This window comes from Podarcis pityusensis, assembly GCF_964106645.2.
Source record: "Podarcis pityusensis genome assembly, chromosome: 3".
Lineage (NCBI taxonomy): Eukaryota > Metazoa > Chordata > Lepidosauria > Squamata > Lacertidae > Podarcis > Podarcis pityusensis.
In genome coordinates, this window is record NC_138026.1 from 103670794 (window position 1) to 103687075 (window position 16282).

The following is a 16282-nucleotide window of genomic DNA, read 5'->3' on the forward strand; positions in this document are numbered from 1 at the left end:
GTCCAAAATATGTGGAAGGATTCCGATTGGCAAAGGCTGAACTGAAGCAAGACTGTGCAAGTTGTGAGATACCCAAGTCAAATGCATCTGGCCAATTCATGTATTCTGTAACTTGCCTTGGCAATGACTTCTAGTCTTTTTTAAACAAAAGGAAGTCTCTTGTGGCATCTGAAAGACTAACCAATTCAATATGTCGAAAGCTTTTGTAGGCTACTGCATAAAATTCAGCAAGCCCTGCTCACAAGTTGCAGCAGGCCTGATCTAAAGCATCCGTCTTGGCGCTAATCCTTTCCTTGCAATCCTTTTGTTTCTCTTGCCATTCCAGTACTCCCAGCAATGCCAGGTCAGGCTTTCCTGTTGCATCATGGGATTTATTTATATAATTTAACACAGGGCCTAAAAAACCAACACGGGCCCTTGAGCATTCTTTTTGAGATCAACCTAGAAAAGACAATGGAACTGTTCATGTGCTGTCTGAGCTAAACATTTGCAGGAGTTCAGCTTCCGTGAGAATATTTCACGAGGCCTGGAAATAAAGAGGGCAACATTCAGCACTGCCCTGAACCCACCATGAGAGGAAAAAAGAAAGTTGAGCGGTTGTAAGAAAGATTTAAACTAATGCTCTTAAGGCAAACAAAGGCAACTTGTGATGGGGATCAGAATATGCTTTAGGATTTGGCATAGTAAATATCCCGTTGCTTAAAAAATATGCCCTGAATCTGTGTTGGATGTGGGAATAAAGCAATGCAAGTCTGCACAACACACACACACACACACACACACACACACACAGTGTTTTTCATAGAAATAGAATGGCCAGGGCCTGTCCTCCCGTTAGACAGAATGAAGTGACCAGTTCAGGCAGCGAATCTGGGACATCATGAAAGGGCAGCAAAGAGTTATTTAATTTCATATTGTCTTTTTACTGCCTCAGAGGGAAACAGACTCTCTGGTGGGACTTTCTGCCCCAGGTCCCAAAATAAATCAACTAGCTTTGTGTGCTGTGTACTTTTGAGTGAGAGGGGTCTGTGGGGGGAATCATTCACTGCTTTGTTTCAGCCAACTAGCAAAATGCCCTAGCCGGCCCTGAGGATGCTTACAGTATGGTAAAAGGAAGCTGCAGTCCTAATCTTATGAGCATGTCACAGAATGGCACTCATTCTAAATTAATCTGGAAAATTATCAGGTAAGGGTCATCTGAATGTAGCCTGGGTGATGTTGGACATCGTCATCTCTCTACAGTGGTACCTCTGGATGCGAACAGGATCCGTTCCGGAGCCCCGTTCACATCCTGAGTAGAACGCACGTCTGCGCGTTTGCGGGTTGCGATTCACCGCTTCTGTTCATGCGCGTGACGTCATTTTGAGCGTCTGCGCATGCGCAAGCGGTAAAGCCGGAATTAACACATTCCGTTACTTCCGGGTCGCTGCGGAGCGTAACCTGAAAACGCTCAACCTGAAGCATATTTAACCCGAGGTATGAGTGTATTATTATGAGTACGATTATGATTATTAGAATTTATATACCGCCCTATACCTGGAGGTCTCAGGGCGGTTCACAGAATAAAATCAAGATATAAAACCACAAAATACCTAATAAAAATAAAAACAACCCAATAGCCCCCCCCCAAAAAAACACATTTTAAAAGGGCATAGGATATAAATCAGATCAACCAAAGGCCTGACAAACCTCCCTGGGGAGAGCATTCCACAGATGAGGAGCCACTGCAGAGAAGACCTGTTCTCATGGTGCCGCCCTCCAAACCTCTCAAGGAGAAGAAGGGCCTCAGAAGATGATCTCAGGGTCCGGGTAGGTTCATAGGGAAAGAGGCGGTCCTTTGGGTATATCTCAACCTTAGTTAGCATAAGAAGCTCAGTTGGTAGAGCGTGAGACTTCATCACAGGGTTGTGGGTTTCAGGCCCCATGTTGCACAAAAGATTCCTGCATTGCAGGGGGCTAGGGGACCTTTGTGGTCTTCTTGAATTATACAATTCTATGATAAGAAGAGGCTGCTGCGTTGGGCCAGGGGCCCATCTTGTCCAGCATCCTGTTCCCGCAGTGGCCACCCAGATGCCTGTGGGAAACCAACAGCAGGATTCGAACACAGGAGCCCACTCCCCTGCTGTGGCTTCCAGCAACTGGTATTCAGAAGCTTTTCTGCCTCTGACTGCAGAAGCAGAACATAGCCATTTGGGCTAGTAGCCATCAATAGCTCTCTTGTGCATGGGATTTGTCTAATCTCCTTTTAAAGCCATCCACGTTAGGGGACATCATTGCCTCTTGTGGGAATAAGTTTCATCGTTTTACTAATTTTATGAACATCTGTCATGGCATCTCTAACTTGCCTTTCCTCTAAACCCCAAATTCCCAAACGCTGCAGCCTTTCCTCCTCAGGGGAGTCGCTCCATACACTTGATTGTTTTGGGGGTCCCCCTTTTTCTGAACCTTTTCCAGCCACTGACAGGGAGGGTGGTTGATGAGGATATAATAATAATCATAATAATCATAATAATCATAATAATCATAATAATCATAATAATAAATTTATTATTTATACCCCACCCATCTGGTTGGGTTTCCCCAGAAACTCTGGGCAGCTTCCAACAGAATATTAAAATACAGTAATGCATCAAACATTAAAAGCTTCCCTAAACAGGGCTGCCTTCAGATATCGTCTAAAAGTCTGGTAGTTGTTCTTCTCTTTGACATCTGGTGGGAGGATGTTCCACAGGGCGGGTGCCACTACTGAGAAGGCCCTCTGCCTGGTTCCCTGTAACTTGGCTTCTTGCAGTGAGGGAACCACCAGAAGGCCCTCGGCGCTGGACCTCAGTGTCCGGGTAGAACGATGGGGTTGGAGATGCTCCTTCAGATATACTTGACCAAGGCTGTCAAGGATAAAATGTGATGTCCCTGTTTGCACTGCCGCAGGCTCTTTGGAGGAAACGCGAGGGGGCAAACAAGCCTTCATCCTAAACTGAAGCAGAACCCCCTAAATCCAGCAGGGCAGTTCTGGTAAGCTTCTTAGGGTTGCAGCCTGGCAGCAAGAGGTGAAAAGAGCAGCCCGCTCAATCTGAATGGGCACCAAGAGGGGAAAGGATATGGGCCAGCCAGATAAGTGTTTTCCTCCTGCGGAAATGCCCTGGCAGGCACTCCCAGATCAGGAAGAGGTGACGAAGAACAGGGAGTGATGCAAAATCCTCAAAGTCCCTTTATTAAACAACGTCAGCAATGGATATTTGTCCCCAAAGCCTCGTGGTTTGTCAGGCAGTGCTGGGAAATATCCTTTTGTTGCCATTGTGCAACGCTCAGGTTTTTCCACTTGCTTTCCCATAAGCTAGAATGCCCCATTTTCAAACACAGCGCTAAAACTGCTTCTGCTGCAAATACAATTAATAAATCCTTCTAGATTAATGAACTCTGCAGCTGACCAGCGCTTCCTCCTCAAAGCAGAAATAATCCTTCCCCTTAACCTGCGATGTAGGGTTGCCGTATTTCAAGAAGTTGTTGGGCTTTTTTTAGGGGGATTTCACCCAAAAAAGGCAAAGAGCGATACTCAAAACACACACTTCCTGGTTCTGTTGGCAAAAACCCAGACATTTCTCACCATGGAAGTGAGAACTGCTGGAAGCATTTGGAACGCAACAGTTAGTAAGTCTCTTTCGTCAGGCTTTAAACTGAAGTTAATGTTGAATCCAACTTTAAAAGCAAATACTAGACCAGGTCCACAATGTTGTTTTTCTGATTTTGGTTTAGTGAGAGCCAAACTAAGGCAGATCATCACAGGAATCAGAATCAGACCGTTTGTCCCTCGAAGCACAGCATTTGTCATACTGACCGGCTCCATCCCTCTAGGGTTTCAGACTTTTCCAGCCATACCTAGAGATGCCAAAGATTTAACCTGGGACCTTCTGCATATAAAGCACTGAGCTATGGTCCTTCCCCAGCAGGTGCTCCTGCTGGCAACTTTTAAGACCCCTGATTTCTTGTACTTCTGCAAACCGTGGGGTTCCCACAAGCCGTGGAGGGTTCCCTCTTCCGCATAGGTGCTGCCCATGTTTTGCCCAGATAGGGATTTGCATTCTGAGAATGAGCTTGCTATTAGTATACACTGTTGACTATGAGTGCCAGACAAACAGCGAACAGTCTGAGCTTGCAAAGCATGTGCATAAAGGTAAAGGGTAAAGGGACCCCTGACCATTAGGTCCAGTTGTGGCCGACTCTGGGGTTGCGGCGCTCATCTTGCTTTATTGGCCAAGGGAGCCAGCATACATCTTCTGGGTCATGTGGCCAGCATGACTAAGTCGCTTCTGGCGAACCAGAGCAGTGCACAGAAATGCCATTTACCTTCCCACTTCAGCGGTACCTATTTATCTACTTGCACTTTGATGTGCTTTTGAACTGCTAGGTTGGCAGGAGCAGGGACCGAGCAATGGGAGCTCACCCCGTCGTGGGGATTCGAACTGCCGACCTTCTGATCGGCAAGCCCTAGGCTCTGTGGTTTAACCCACAGCGTCACCCGTGTCCCTGGTGATCAACCGATTGCAGGGGCTTGCAAAGCGCTGTGCAGAGGGCTTTGTATATAGGGCATCAGACACAGGGCAGGAGGGCATGACTTGGCCCACATGGCCTTGCAAACTAAATGGGTGGCCCTGGCAGACTTAATTAGGTTCTTGACCGCTGGTATATACAGAATAGGCAGCATGCAACAGATTAGCTGCTGTGATGCTCCCCTGACCATGTGGCAACTCACCCATGAGTTGGAGTCATTCAAGGGGGAAAGCTTTCCCAAGGGAAATCTATATAAGATTTCAGCTTACAGGCCATGTTATGCTTGTTTGTTGCTTACCTACATATTAGTCCATTGCTTGAAGGATAGCAGGTTGCCTAACACATCTAACACAACTTTCTCTCTCTAATTCGCAGCTACGCGCCTTTTTGAAATATAGATGTTATTAGAAAAATGCAACAAGTTTCTGCAGGAATGGTGGCTAAAACCACATTTAAAACAACAACTGGTTATTTCATTCCACTATTTGTAAAAAAACTGTTTGATTCCACTATTTGTTTGAACTGTGGCCATCTTCAGAACTAAGTTCATGTTCCTGTGTGTTTGTGAGATGGAAATAAGCTTACGTGTGGGTTCAGTTCTGTTACTTTTTTATGAGTTAACAGAACAAGGGTACCATTAAGGAGAGTGAGGAAGTCATCTCCAGCAACAGATGGTATGGGGCATCAGCAAGATGTTGGGAGAATTGTGTGTGCCTTGGGGGCCTGACCTGCATGTCATAAACTAGCTTGCTGTCCTCAGGGATGTAAGAAAGCAGTGATTTCCATTCTGGCCTACGTTTGTCACAATCAGCACTGTTCCCCTTCCACTGCAGTTCCGTTTCCACCAAATACTACATTATTCATCTCGCAGCCTGCTACTGAATGCAAGCTGAACTTGCACATATGTTACGCAACTATCTATGCAAAACAATGTAAAAAAGGTCATTAATTGCACATCACTTGTGAACTTTAAAAAAAACACCACCACAACAGTGATGTGAACAAATACCAATCATATTCGCATGATCGATTTCCATAAGAACATAAGAAGACCCCCTGCTGGATCAGGCCCGTCTAGTCCAATATGCTGTTCTCACAGTGGCCAACTGGATACCTGTGGGAAACCCAGAAGTGGGACCTGAGGACAAGAGCGCTCTTCCTCCCTGTGGTTTCCAGCAGCTGCTAATTTCTGGTAATTCCATTCCTGGCCACAGGTGAACACACAAACTGCAGCAATTTCCACTTCCTTTTCCATTTCCACTGAAGTTTTCAGACATCCCTACATCAGACGCAGCAGAAGATGCTGTCTGCTTGAACTGTAGGTCCAATTTGTTTCTTTATGTGGTATGGGGAAGGTTGGAGAACTGGCTTTGGCTTCATGCGACAAAATGTCTTATGCAGGCCCTGGAACTGGATATGTCAGGTATTGTGTGTGAGAGAGCTTTAAACCAGTGTTTTGGTTGTGGAGAAGGTTTCTTTCATAGGGACATATCAGTGGCTTTATCCTTAGCTAAGCCATATAGCCCAGTACAGTAGAACCTCGGAGGTCGAATGGAATCTGTTCCAGAAGTCCATTTGACTTCCAAAATGTTCAGAAACCAAGGCACAGCTTCCAATTGGCTGCAGAAAGCTCCTGCAGCCAATCGGAAGCCGTGTCGGACATTCGGGTTCCACAGAATGTTCGCAAACCGGAACACTCACTTCTGGGTTTGCAGCATTCGGGAGCCAAAACGTTTGACTCACAAGGCATTCAGGGTACAACTATATTGCATAAAGTGTGGCATCCACTATCCTCAGTCTCAGGGATAAATATTCCCCTTCCTCTGCTGCACCAAATCTTTCAACTTCTGCAAGAGGTGGGCTATTAGACTACATTGGGGTGGCAGAGAAATTCCCACTTGACCATTTGCATCAGTGGAATTGGCACAGCTACAGGTGCCACATAGTACCCATTCTACAATTGTAAAAATCTGATCATTTAGTGTGGCACTTTGGAACTCCCTGCCGATTGAAACCGAGCAGGTGTCATCACTGCATTCTTTTCGGCACCTGCTAAAAACATTCTTGATGAAATAAGCCTACCCAGGCACTTAGAGGTAATTTTAATCTACTTTCGCATCTTAACTTTTGCATGTCTTAAAGCAGGGTTGTGAATTTTTCTTTGATTTTTCTTGTTTTATCCTTCCACTTTGAGGTTTTCTTTACAACCAAGCAGTGGTATAAATTTTATGAAAAACATAAAATAAATAAGTAAATTTGATTCTGTCCACATTTAAAGGTGAACCTACTTAATGTTCACTTTCTGGAACAATACACAAACAGAAGTATAGTCATCCTTTGAAATTCACACATCTCTGAATTTTGCAATGCTGTTCTCCAGATTTGACAGACTCGCTTGTTCCTAGACTAGGCAGCCCATATTTAGGATACAGTTAGGCAGAGTTAGGTGATGCCTGCACACATGTACATTTTAAAGGTATACTGAAAGAGGGGTTAAACTTGATGATGAGCTGCCATTTTGGATGGCAGTCCTGTGTTTACTGCAATGTATAGTTCCATTGCAATGCCAAATATAGAATCATAGAATTATAGAGTTGGAAGAGACCACAAGGGCCATCGAGTCCAACCCCCTGCCAAGCAGGAAACACCATCAGAGCACTCCTGACATATGGTTGTCAAGCCTTTGCTTAAAGACCTCCAAAGAAGGAGACTCCACCACACTCCTTGGCAGCAAATTCCACTGTCGAACAGCTCTTACTGTCAGGAAGTTCTTCCTAATGTTTAGGTGGAATCTTCTTTCTTGTAGTTTGGATCCATTGCTCCGTGTCCGCTTCTCTGGAGCAGCAGAAAACAACCTTTCTCCCAGAGAGACTTCTGGACAAACTGTCTAACGTGCTGCAATGCTAAGAACATATGGACCTCAATACATAATTTCTGGTCTTATCTATGCCTGACACGTGTGCGACTTGAAAGGGACTTGGGCAAAGGGAGTGACATGATACTGGCTGGCCATTTAGCATCGCATCTGGTGCATGGTGCCATCTGCAATTGGCTAATGCAATTTCCATGCCGGCAGTCTGCGTGCATTAGGGTTGCTGTTGTTTTTTTGAAAAACCCTGATTCTGAACGTACTACAGGTTCGGAAACAAGCAGGATAGCTACCCACGAGGCGCTTTCTGCAAACTGTTGCCGACAGCTCAGAATGCCGAAAATAAAACTCATTTCATGAATACAGGTTTCGGGAGTGAAGGAAAAAGAACCAAATGCATATTTCGCTTTGCAAAAATTGGCAGGGTCATGTGTGTTATTAAGGCAGTTCTGCTAAAAGCTTATCGGCATATGGATGGTTTATCCAGTTTTCAAAAGTAGCTGTTTTAAAAACCTTAATCCCTGGATAATATTTCAATCTCGTATAGGTCAGGTTTAGAATTTCCCTGCTTTCCTCATTACCGGCTGTTTTAAGAGAATAAACACTGTTCCCTTGACATTTAGCATCTAAATAGCTGTTTGCAAGGCTGCGTGCCTACCTCTTAGTAGGCCCCAGTGAAAAGGCAACAGAACACCTCTTCCCCTAATGCATGAGACTTTGTAATCCAAGATTACATCTGATCCAGCTGAACATGACATTTTCGCAGGACACATGTACCGCAAGAGGTAATTCTGGGGTGTGGACTTTTCGAGGTTGATGTTGCATTGAGGAAGTAAAGCACAGATTGAAAGAAAAGTAATGGATTACAAACGCACTGGTTCGGCATGGCAGGGGCAGTCAGTAGTAAGTGCTTAATGTTGTATTTAAATTGCAGAGAAAAATGAAGGAAGTTGAGCATTCCGTCTTGACACTTTCCTGGTCAAAAGCTCAAAATCGGTGCAGTTATTCCAGTATTTAGGATGCAGTTATCCTAGCCACCTACTGCGTGGTTAGTACATCATCAGCAACGACTATTCTAGTCATTCTAGACTGGGTTTACCAATATAGTACACCCCTGATGCAGACTGATTTTATAGCTCTAACCACGTTTTACTTAGAGACGATTGTAGCTAAGTGTTATAGAAATCATTTATTATTTTATTAAGAGAATTTCATTTATAAAAAGATAGAGGGGGGGAAAGAAAGTGAGAATGGAAAAAGAAAAGAAAAAAATACTGTTACATCACCATTTATTAATGTACAGTATTTTGTTATTATCCTAATTCCGATATAATTGTCAGTAACCAAATATATTATGTGTAAACTCATTCCAAATACCGTTGTATTTATCCAAAGAAAAAGTCTGCGCCTATAAGCTGCTTAATTAAATCGTTTAAATAAATAGAATAAAATCTTTTCGTTCCTGCCAATGTGGGGGTTTTCTCCCGTTGCTTCGGATGAGGGAAGTTCCTCAAGACCCATCAGTCACCTTCCCCTGGTTTAGCCAGCCAGTTGAGGCCATTCTCCAAGGTGTGGCCACTGTCGCATGCTGACAGCTTCTAGGAGCCACAGGTGAGAGCTGAACGAGGCCCAGTAGGAGCACAACGGGTCCCCCACCAGAGCTACTATCCCTCCCCTATATTGTGGGGACAAAAGCAGTTAATGAAGACAGGGTTTGGAACTTCCTCTTGTCTCCCACTCATGGGGAACAGGTTTGTGCTGAGCTGGATCCATCTAGCTCAATGCTGCCTCCACCACCTTACCTGAACCTGGTACCCTCCAGAAGTTCTGGACTGCAGCTCCCATCAGCCCCAGCCAACATGGCCAAGGCTCAGGGATGATGGGAGTCGAGGTCCTAAATATCTTGAGAACACCTGGCTTGGGAATGTTGGCTTACACACACTCTGCGGTTTCAAACAGGAGACTCTCTCAGCCTTGCATGGAGAGACCAAGGATTGGACCTGGGAACTTCTACATGTAAAGCTTATTCTCCACCACTGAGCTATGGTTCTGCCCTCCTAGTTTAAGCTGGGGAAGGAGATCTCTGTTCTGTTTCAGTCTTCCATCATCACAGATGTTAACCCCCGAGATGTGCTCTCAGATAATGTAATGCATTACAACGCATTTGGGGGCTCTTCTGACAGATGGGAGTCTGATTTCTTTTTCTTTTTGCTGACGCAAGTTCCAGCGTGCTCCGTGTCATTTAAAAAAAAACAACAACGTAAAATGTGTGTGGGGTAGAAGAGCCTTCGTAGAAGTCAGGATCCTTGTGAGAATACAGTGTTACCATCATTAGTGATAATGGCAATTACGTGCTTGCAGGCAGACGAGGCTGTGTGCTTGTTCTGAGGTTGTATTTCCTGGCTTTGTAAGGTTAACGTCAACTGGGAGCAAAGTCGTTCAAAAGGTGGGGGCATGGTGTAGCCTTTTCATTCTGCAGTTGTTCTTAAATAGGTCCTCCAGTTTCGTTCTACAGATAGCTAGGATACGGACTCTTGACTTAGATAGGATCAAAACTATACAAAATGTGAAAATGAAACAACAACAAAAACTGCACAAAATATAGCAAGGACATCCTGAAAAGTGGAAGAGGAGGAGCAAGGGGGGGGGCTTTGAATTTTAATAGCAATGTACATCCATCATTCTGATACAGTATACATGCTACAATAGGATCTTTTCCCTAATTACCTCTGTACACAAGTGAAGTTTTCGAAGCCAAATCCTCACAGTGGCATTTATTTGTAACCTGGTACTTGTTTGTACATTGGTGACGCAAGGAATGGAGTCACTGTGTGAAAATCTTTGCTGAATTTATGCTACGAAACGTTATTGCATAAGTACAGCAGCTGGGGAAAAGCCATCATTTAACGTATTGCCTAGCATTTGTTTGTTTAATATCCGCTTTAGTAGAGGAAATACCAAAAGCAATGAGCTAACCCCTAACTATAAATTCCAATTTAGAGTCAAAACTAGAGAAATGATGGAAGTCCAAAGAGGAGCAAGAGTCAAAAGTTAATTGGTTCCCTCCCTGCTCCATTCCAATCTGCTCTATCAACAGAAATCAGTCAGAATCATGGTTTGCAGATAGCACAGTAGAGACACAATATTTCCTGGTGCCTTAACCATGGTTAAAAATTTACAAGTATTCTGTGAACTATGTGTTCCTTCCATCCTTGTTTGCAAATTCCTCTCTTCCTTATCTTTTTCAAGCTCACTCTGCTGTTTCATTCTGTGTGCTCAAAATGCTAGCATAGCAGGCTTGCCAAAGTTTGCAAACTCTGGTTAAAGCTAACCATGGTTTAGAATGATGCAGGTGTCAAATGGTACCAGGGCTAACCTCAGCAGGTTAGCTCTCTAAACAAGGATTCCTGGTTCCTTACCTGTGACTGGAGACCAGCCTCTCTTTCACTCTGGATCTTAAGGCCTGATTTGCTAGCAAGGAACTGCTTGGAATTGGAAATATCATTTGCTGATCAAATACAAAGGTACACACTGATGTCGTCATTGTGTGGCACTACTCTGGGGCTTCGGGCATTTTGTGTTCTTGCTGCTATGCTCAGCTTGTAAATATTGACAAATGATTCTTAAACTCTACAGAGAATCATCTAATCTTATACAAAACGTATGGTAGAATTTTGGCCATTTTATGCCTGCATGTGTTTGTATTATTCAAAACCTGATATCTGGATCTATGGAGAAGGCATAAAAGTTATGTCTTGTGGTGTATGGTGATGGCTCATTCACACACACACAGGTCAGCACTTGATGCTGCAGTCGTCTGGCAATCAGTATGCATGTGTGATCAGGAATGTTTGTTTATTTTAGTGCAATAGTTAACAGGGACTTAACTGAAACTGTGTACTCTAGTAGAGGTAGTTACATTAAAACCTTGGACAAATATGCTTAGACAAATGTAGAAGCACCTGCAAATCCAGCAAAACAGAAAGTCGGGGGTGGGGGTGGAGCAGGTATTTAAAGAGATGCTTAGCCCAGGTAGAAATGTCCCCATTTGTGGATTTGCCTCTGATGCAGTGAGATAAAACTCTATAGCAGAAGATGCTGCTCTGATATGTTCTTAAAGATATGTTTTAGAGCAGCAGTTGCCAAAATGACTACTTTTAGAGCTATTTTGTCGCAGCCAAATGCACCACTCAGTAGGAATGTAAGAAGCTATCCTGTGCTAAATCAGGGCGTAAAAGGGAGAGAAAGATGAAATCACAAAGGTGTGTGAAAGAAGGTTTATTTGCCCCAGTGAAGCTGAAGTACACTTCTTCAGGGCAATACCAATAAAAACTTACAGGCTCAGATTTTCTTTAATTTGGGAAGGCACGCTACTAAATGAAAAATGTTCAGAACCAAATATCTAATGAAAATGTTTGTTTGCTTGTTTCATGAAGAATCACTGAATTAGTTGGATACCATCCTGAGGAGCTTCTGGGCCGTTCTGCCTATGAATTCTACCATGCACTGGACTCTGAGAATATGACCAAAAGTCATCAGAATTGTGAGTCTCATTCTAAACCTGCATTTTCTCTTAGGAATGTGTGTTATTGAGCACATTGCGAAGGTGTGAGGTTGCATTTATTTGGCAGGAGCATGATTTGTATGTTTGTTTGTTTGTTTGTTTATTCCTTCAAATTTTAAAATTAATTTTCCAAATTTATAAACAAACAAACACACATAAATCCTAACTCTAATTATTCCGCTATTATTAACATTGTTAAGTGACTTCCTCAAATCCCCCTGGCTGAGTTTCAATGTATATCATTGTAACGGATTTCCAAAACTAATTTCTCATAAAATTTACTTAGTCGAATAACATCTTTCTTTCTTTTCATATTAACTTTAAACATATTATTCTATAAAATCACATATTTAAATCCTAAGCCAATCTCGTACTTGCAAGTATTTCTATTTAAGTTCTCTTAGCATATTTAGCTAAATAGTCTTTGAATTTCATTGTATATTTATTTATTTATTTATTTATTTATTTATTCATTCATTCATTCAGTGGGCAACACAAATAATTGGTGCTAAGGCTCATGAGCCGCTTCAGCCCACTTTCATACAAACACTGGCCTGGTAAGCACCTCGTGATAAGTCAAGCTATGGCTTATTGGGACCGTGCAAACTTGCTCACTCCCAGAGAGGAGTTCGCAGAAGTTCTGCTCCTCCCTGGTCCTTTTAGCACAGTGTGCCAAAGGTTTGGCTCAGCATGTTGTTCAAAGCTGGGATCATCGTTCAAATCTCTTCCCCTTAAGCATGATCTGTAAACATAGGACAAACTTGGGCTGCAGATCATGGTTAAGGGGCAGAGACCTTAGCCACAGTCCAAGGGTTTCTCTCCTCAAGGATGGGCGCTTATGCTTCAACGAAAAAGAATGCAAAAGAGGGCAGTGGTTTGCATAAAATCTGCATATGCTGAATTTATCTGTGTAGATGCAGAATTGGAAATAATTTTAAATCATCATTTAAATGGAAGTACGGTGCATCTCGCCATAATGGGGAAGAGTGAGGTGATGAGGTGATCTGTGGGCCTGCTGAGTCTTCTGTTGAGGTTGCTGCTAAATTGATGGGAAACGTCAAGCCACCATTTTCCCTCCACAACTCTCCCTCCTTACAGTACTTTACCTTTAAACCAGACAGCTGTTCAAACAGAGGACTGTCCTCTGTTAAGTAGGACACATCGTCACTCTAGTCTGTGTCATGAGCTCTACTCATATTGATGCAGAGCAGATTCCAATGTATAGTTAGCAGAGTAAAAACTTAAACAGAATTCCGCCCCCCCCCCCCCAAAAAAGGAAGACCAGAGGCAATTATATTTCATAAAGCAGAGTTTACTGCTACTGAAGACAAATGAGCATAACGGTCACAAATCCAATACATTCAGGATTGGCACTGTCCGTAAGAAATCCAGTTGCAGCAGACTTAACTTAAACTTGCAATAACTTATAATAAGACTAAAACCTTAACACTAAGGTGTTAAGATACAGAACACTACACCGGACGGAAAGAGAGACAGAGAGTGAAACCTAGGTACTTCTGGCCTTACTATTATAGTCAGCATGACCTTGTCGGAAAAAGATAACAGAACCAGCTGTACTCAGTTTCTCTGAAGGAATAACCCAAACATCATGAACCTTCTGCTTGTTTCTTTCACACAGACAAGCTTCCAGAACCCTCTTGGATTAATTAGAATAGGAAAGATCTCTACACATCAGATCAATACTTTCTGTACTATGAAATGCAAACTGACAGTCTCCTCACCACTGCAAAAGATTCCTTTGGTGGCGACATGTTGTTGCACTGGGAGAAATTTGTGTGGGGAGCCAATCCACAGGGCAAGATGCTACACTTGAACAGCAATTTTATTACTAAGGATATGTTAATTCATTTGGTCATATAAGTATTCTCACATGCATGCACTCAACCGATAACCGAGGATAGCAATTTGTGCATCTGATGAAGTAGGTCGTGGTTCACACACAAAAGTATGCTGCAATTGATCGTCCACAAAGGTTCTTCTTCTTGTTGTTTTTGCTGTTTGTTTCCTTCATACTTTGGGAACTCAGTTTTGCTGGGTCAGGAAATACCTTGTGTGTGCTACCCTAAGCTCTTTAGAGAAAGAATGAGGTGTAATCAATAATCAATGCTAGCAAATAACAGCTGAAAGGTACTTTCCCTTCCTGGGGTTCCTTTAGAATTTGGAGCTCCTTCCCAGCCAAAGAAGCAAGAAAGGGTCAGGAAACAGGTGAGAGAGGAGGGCAGGTGAGGAACTGGAAAAGGGCTGTAGCTCAGTGACAGAGTACATGTTTCAATGCAAAAGTATATGAGTTTGGTCCCTGGTGTCCCACCAGCAGAAGCTCTTCCCTGAAGCCAGGAGAGCAGCAGCCACTCAGTGTAGTCAATACTGAATTAAATGAATTCATGGGCTCAGTATAAGGCAGCTTCCTGTGTTCCTATGAATTCAGCTGTGAGTGGCAGGCAGCCTGTCGGATCTTGAAGCCACCTTTTATTGACAGGTGTGGAGGATAGTGATGGAGACCCCTGCAAGGGATGGCTATCTGGGAGGATTCAGGGATTTGCATGAGGCCCCATAAAGCACTGGCAGCCCCAGTTCTCAGTGAGGTCAGGATTGCCAACATTTCATGTGGCCACATTAAAATACTTGGTGTAACACACCAAATCAGCTAGATCATCTTATTCCCTTCCTGCCATTACACTTCCATATTCAGAGCAACAAGTAAATTGAATGTATACACACATTCACTTACAAATCTCACAAACTGAGACAAAGTTGTAGGAGAGAATTTTACAGCAAGCGCTGGTCTATTTTCACTCCTGTTTGCCCCCTTAGTTCCTTTTCTATTGTTTGTCACTGTAACATGCTGCACAATGCCTAAAAATAGATGTAATCGCTTTGTAGCTATGTATTGTCACCCTGCAGAATGGCCTCATGCCAGGGAGCCCATGTTCTGATTCCATGCAGTCATTTTCTTCTGTAACAACTTAACACTAAAGAACAAGCCAGTTTTGGTAAGCTTGGCAGAAAATAGTCAGGACTTAGCTGTTTTCTACAAAAGATCTAGTATGTTGGCTACCTGACATCTCTTGGAAAAGGAATTCTAAGTCCGCTTTTTTCACTCATCTCCAGCAAGAAACGAAATGTGTAACTCTCGAAGTGTTCACATGAAGAAAGCCAGACTGTTCTGGGTATTCCTGGAACATGAATTCTCTTTATCACAACTTGTACAGCATTGGGGGAAGGAGTGCAGAGTTAGCCTAACTATTTGTGAGCCTTAGCCTGCAGTTCTTTGAGATTGTATTTCTGTTGCAGATTTTCCTTCATACAAGTAATGTCCAACACCTCTCACCTTAAGAGTTTTGTACTTTAGCCTCAAACAATAGGATATCTACTCCAGTTCTGCTTCCCAAGTTACCCAAGTTTTCATTTCCCTAATAGCCTGGTCCTTTTGTTTTTATATGAGCAAAGGAGAAGACCCCATGTTTGCAAGGTTGCGTTCCTTTAAGTCTCAGGACTGGCACATAGTTCCTGTGAAAAGCCTGGGGAACATTTCTTGTGGGCATTGTCTACCAGTATTCCCAGGAACATGCATAAATCTCTTCAATCTAGAACTTCCTTTATGGGAAATCAGACATGCAATTTTTGAGCTGGCCGCTGTTCCTGTCACACATGGTCCTGGTAACTGCTGTGGGATCATCTGCTGATGGCGAAGAGGCTTGAATGTGCTCTTGCATATGAATGGAGGCTTCTCACCCTGTAAACACAATATACAGTTCCGACTCCAAAGGGCAATGGATTTAAAGGAATGTCCACAGGCTCATGTTCCCCATTACGGTAAAGCAGTGCCATCTAGCTAAGACAGCACAACTCCAAGGAAGGAGCAATTTCTATAAGCAAATTCTGAATAAACTTTTTCCCTTCAAAGGGGATGTAAATTCTTTGAGCTACTGCTAATTATGATCCAGAATAAATGAATAGATTGCTTTCCAAATGTGCCTTGCTCTTTTTTTCCCTTTGCAATTTTGCTATTAGGGTCCAGGGTTTTCTAATAATTTGGCTATGTTTGCAAGGAGCGGGGAAGAGGGAAGAGGGTAGAGACTGAGGTTTGTGGGTGGCAGGTACAGAAGTCTGGAAATAGTTGTCATGGGGACGGGGGAAGGACAATGGGGAAGGTCTCTTGCCTCGTGTGAAACTATGCATCCAATAAAATAATCCAAAGTAGTTTAGATGGATTTGAAGAGGGATTAGAGAAGTTCAAGAATGAAAGGTCCATCAGTTGCTATTAACCATTATGACTATAT

At 43.2% G+C, this 16282-nt stretch overlaps 1 protein-coding gene across 2 annotated transcripts in view; it reads left to right on the forward strand.

Moving 5' to 3' along the window:
• The window catches only part of EPAS1 (endothelial PAS domain protein 1), a 125419-nt gene that overhangs the window by 88623 nt on the left and 20514 nt on the right, over positions 1 to 16282 (forward strand). For both annotated transcript variants that reach the window (XM_080998128.1, XM_080998129.1), the window contains one exon: positions 11854 to 11960. In XM_080998128.1, the coding sequence (XP_080854254.1) occupies positions 11854 to 11960 (107 nt within the window). The remainder of the gene's footprint in view (positions 1 to 11853; positions 11961 to 16282) is intronic.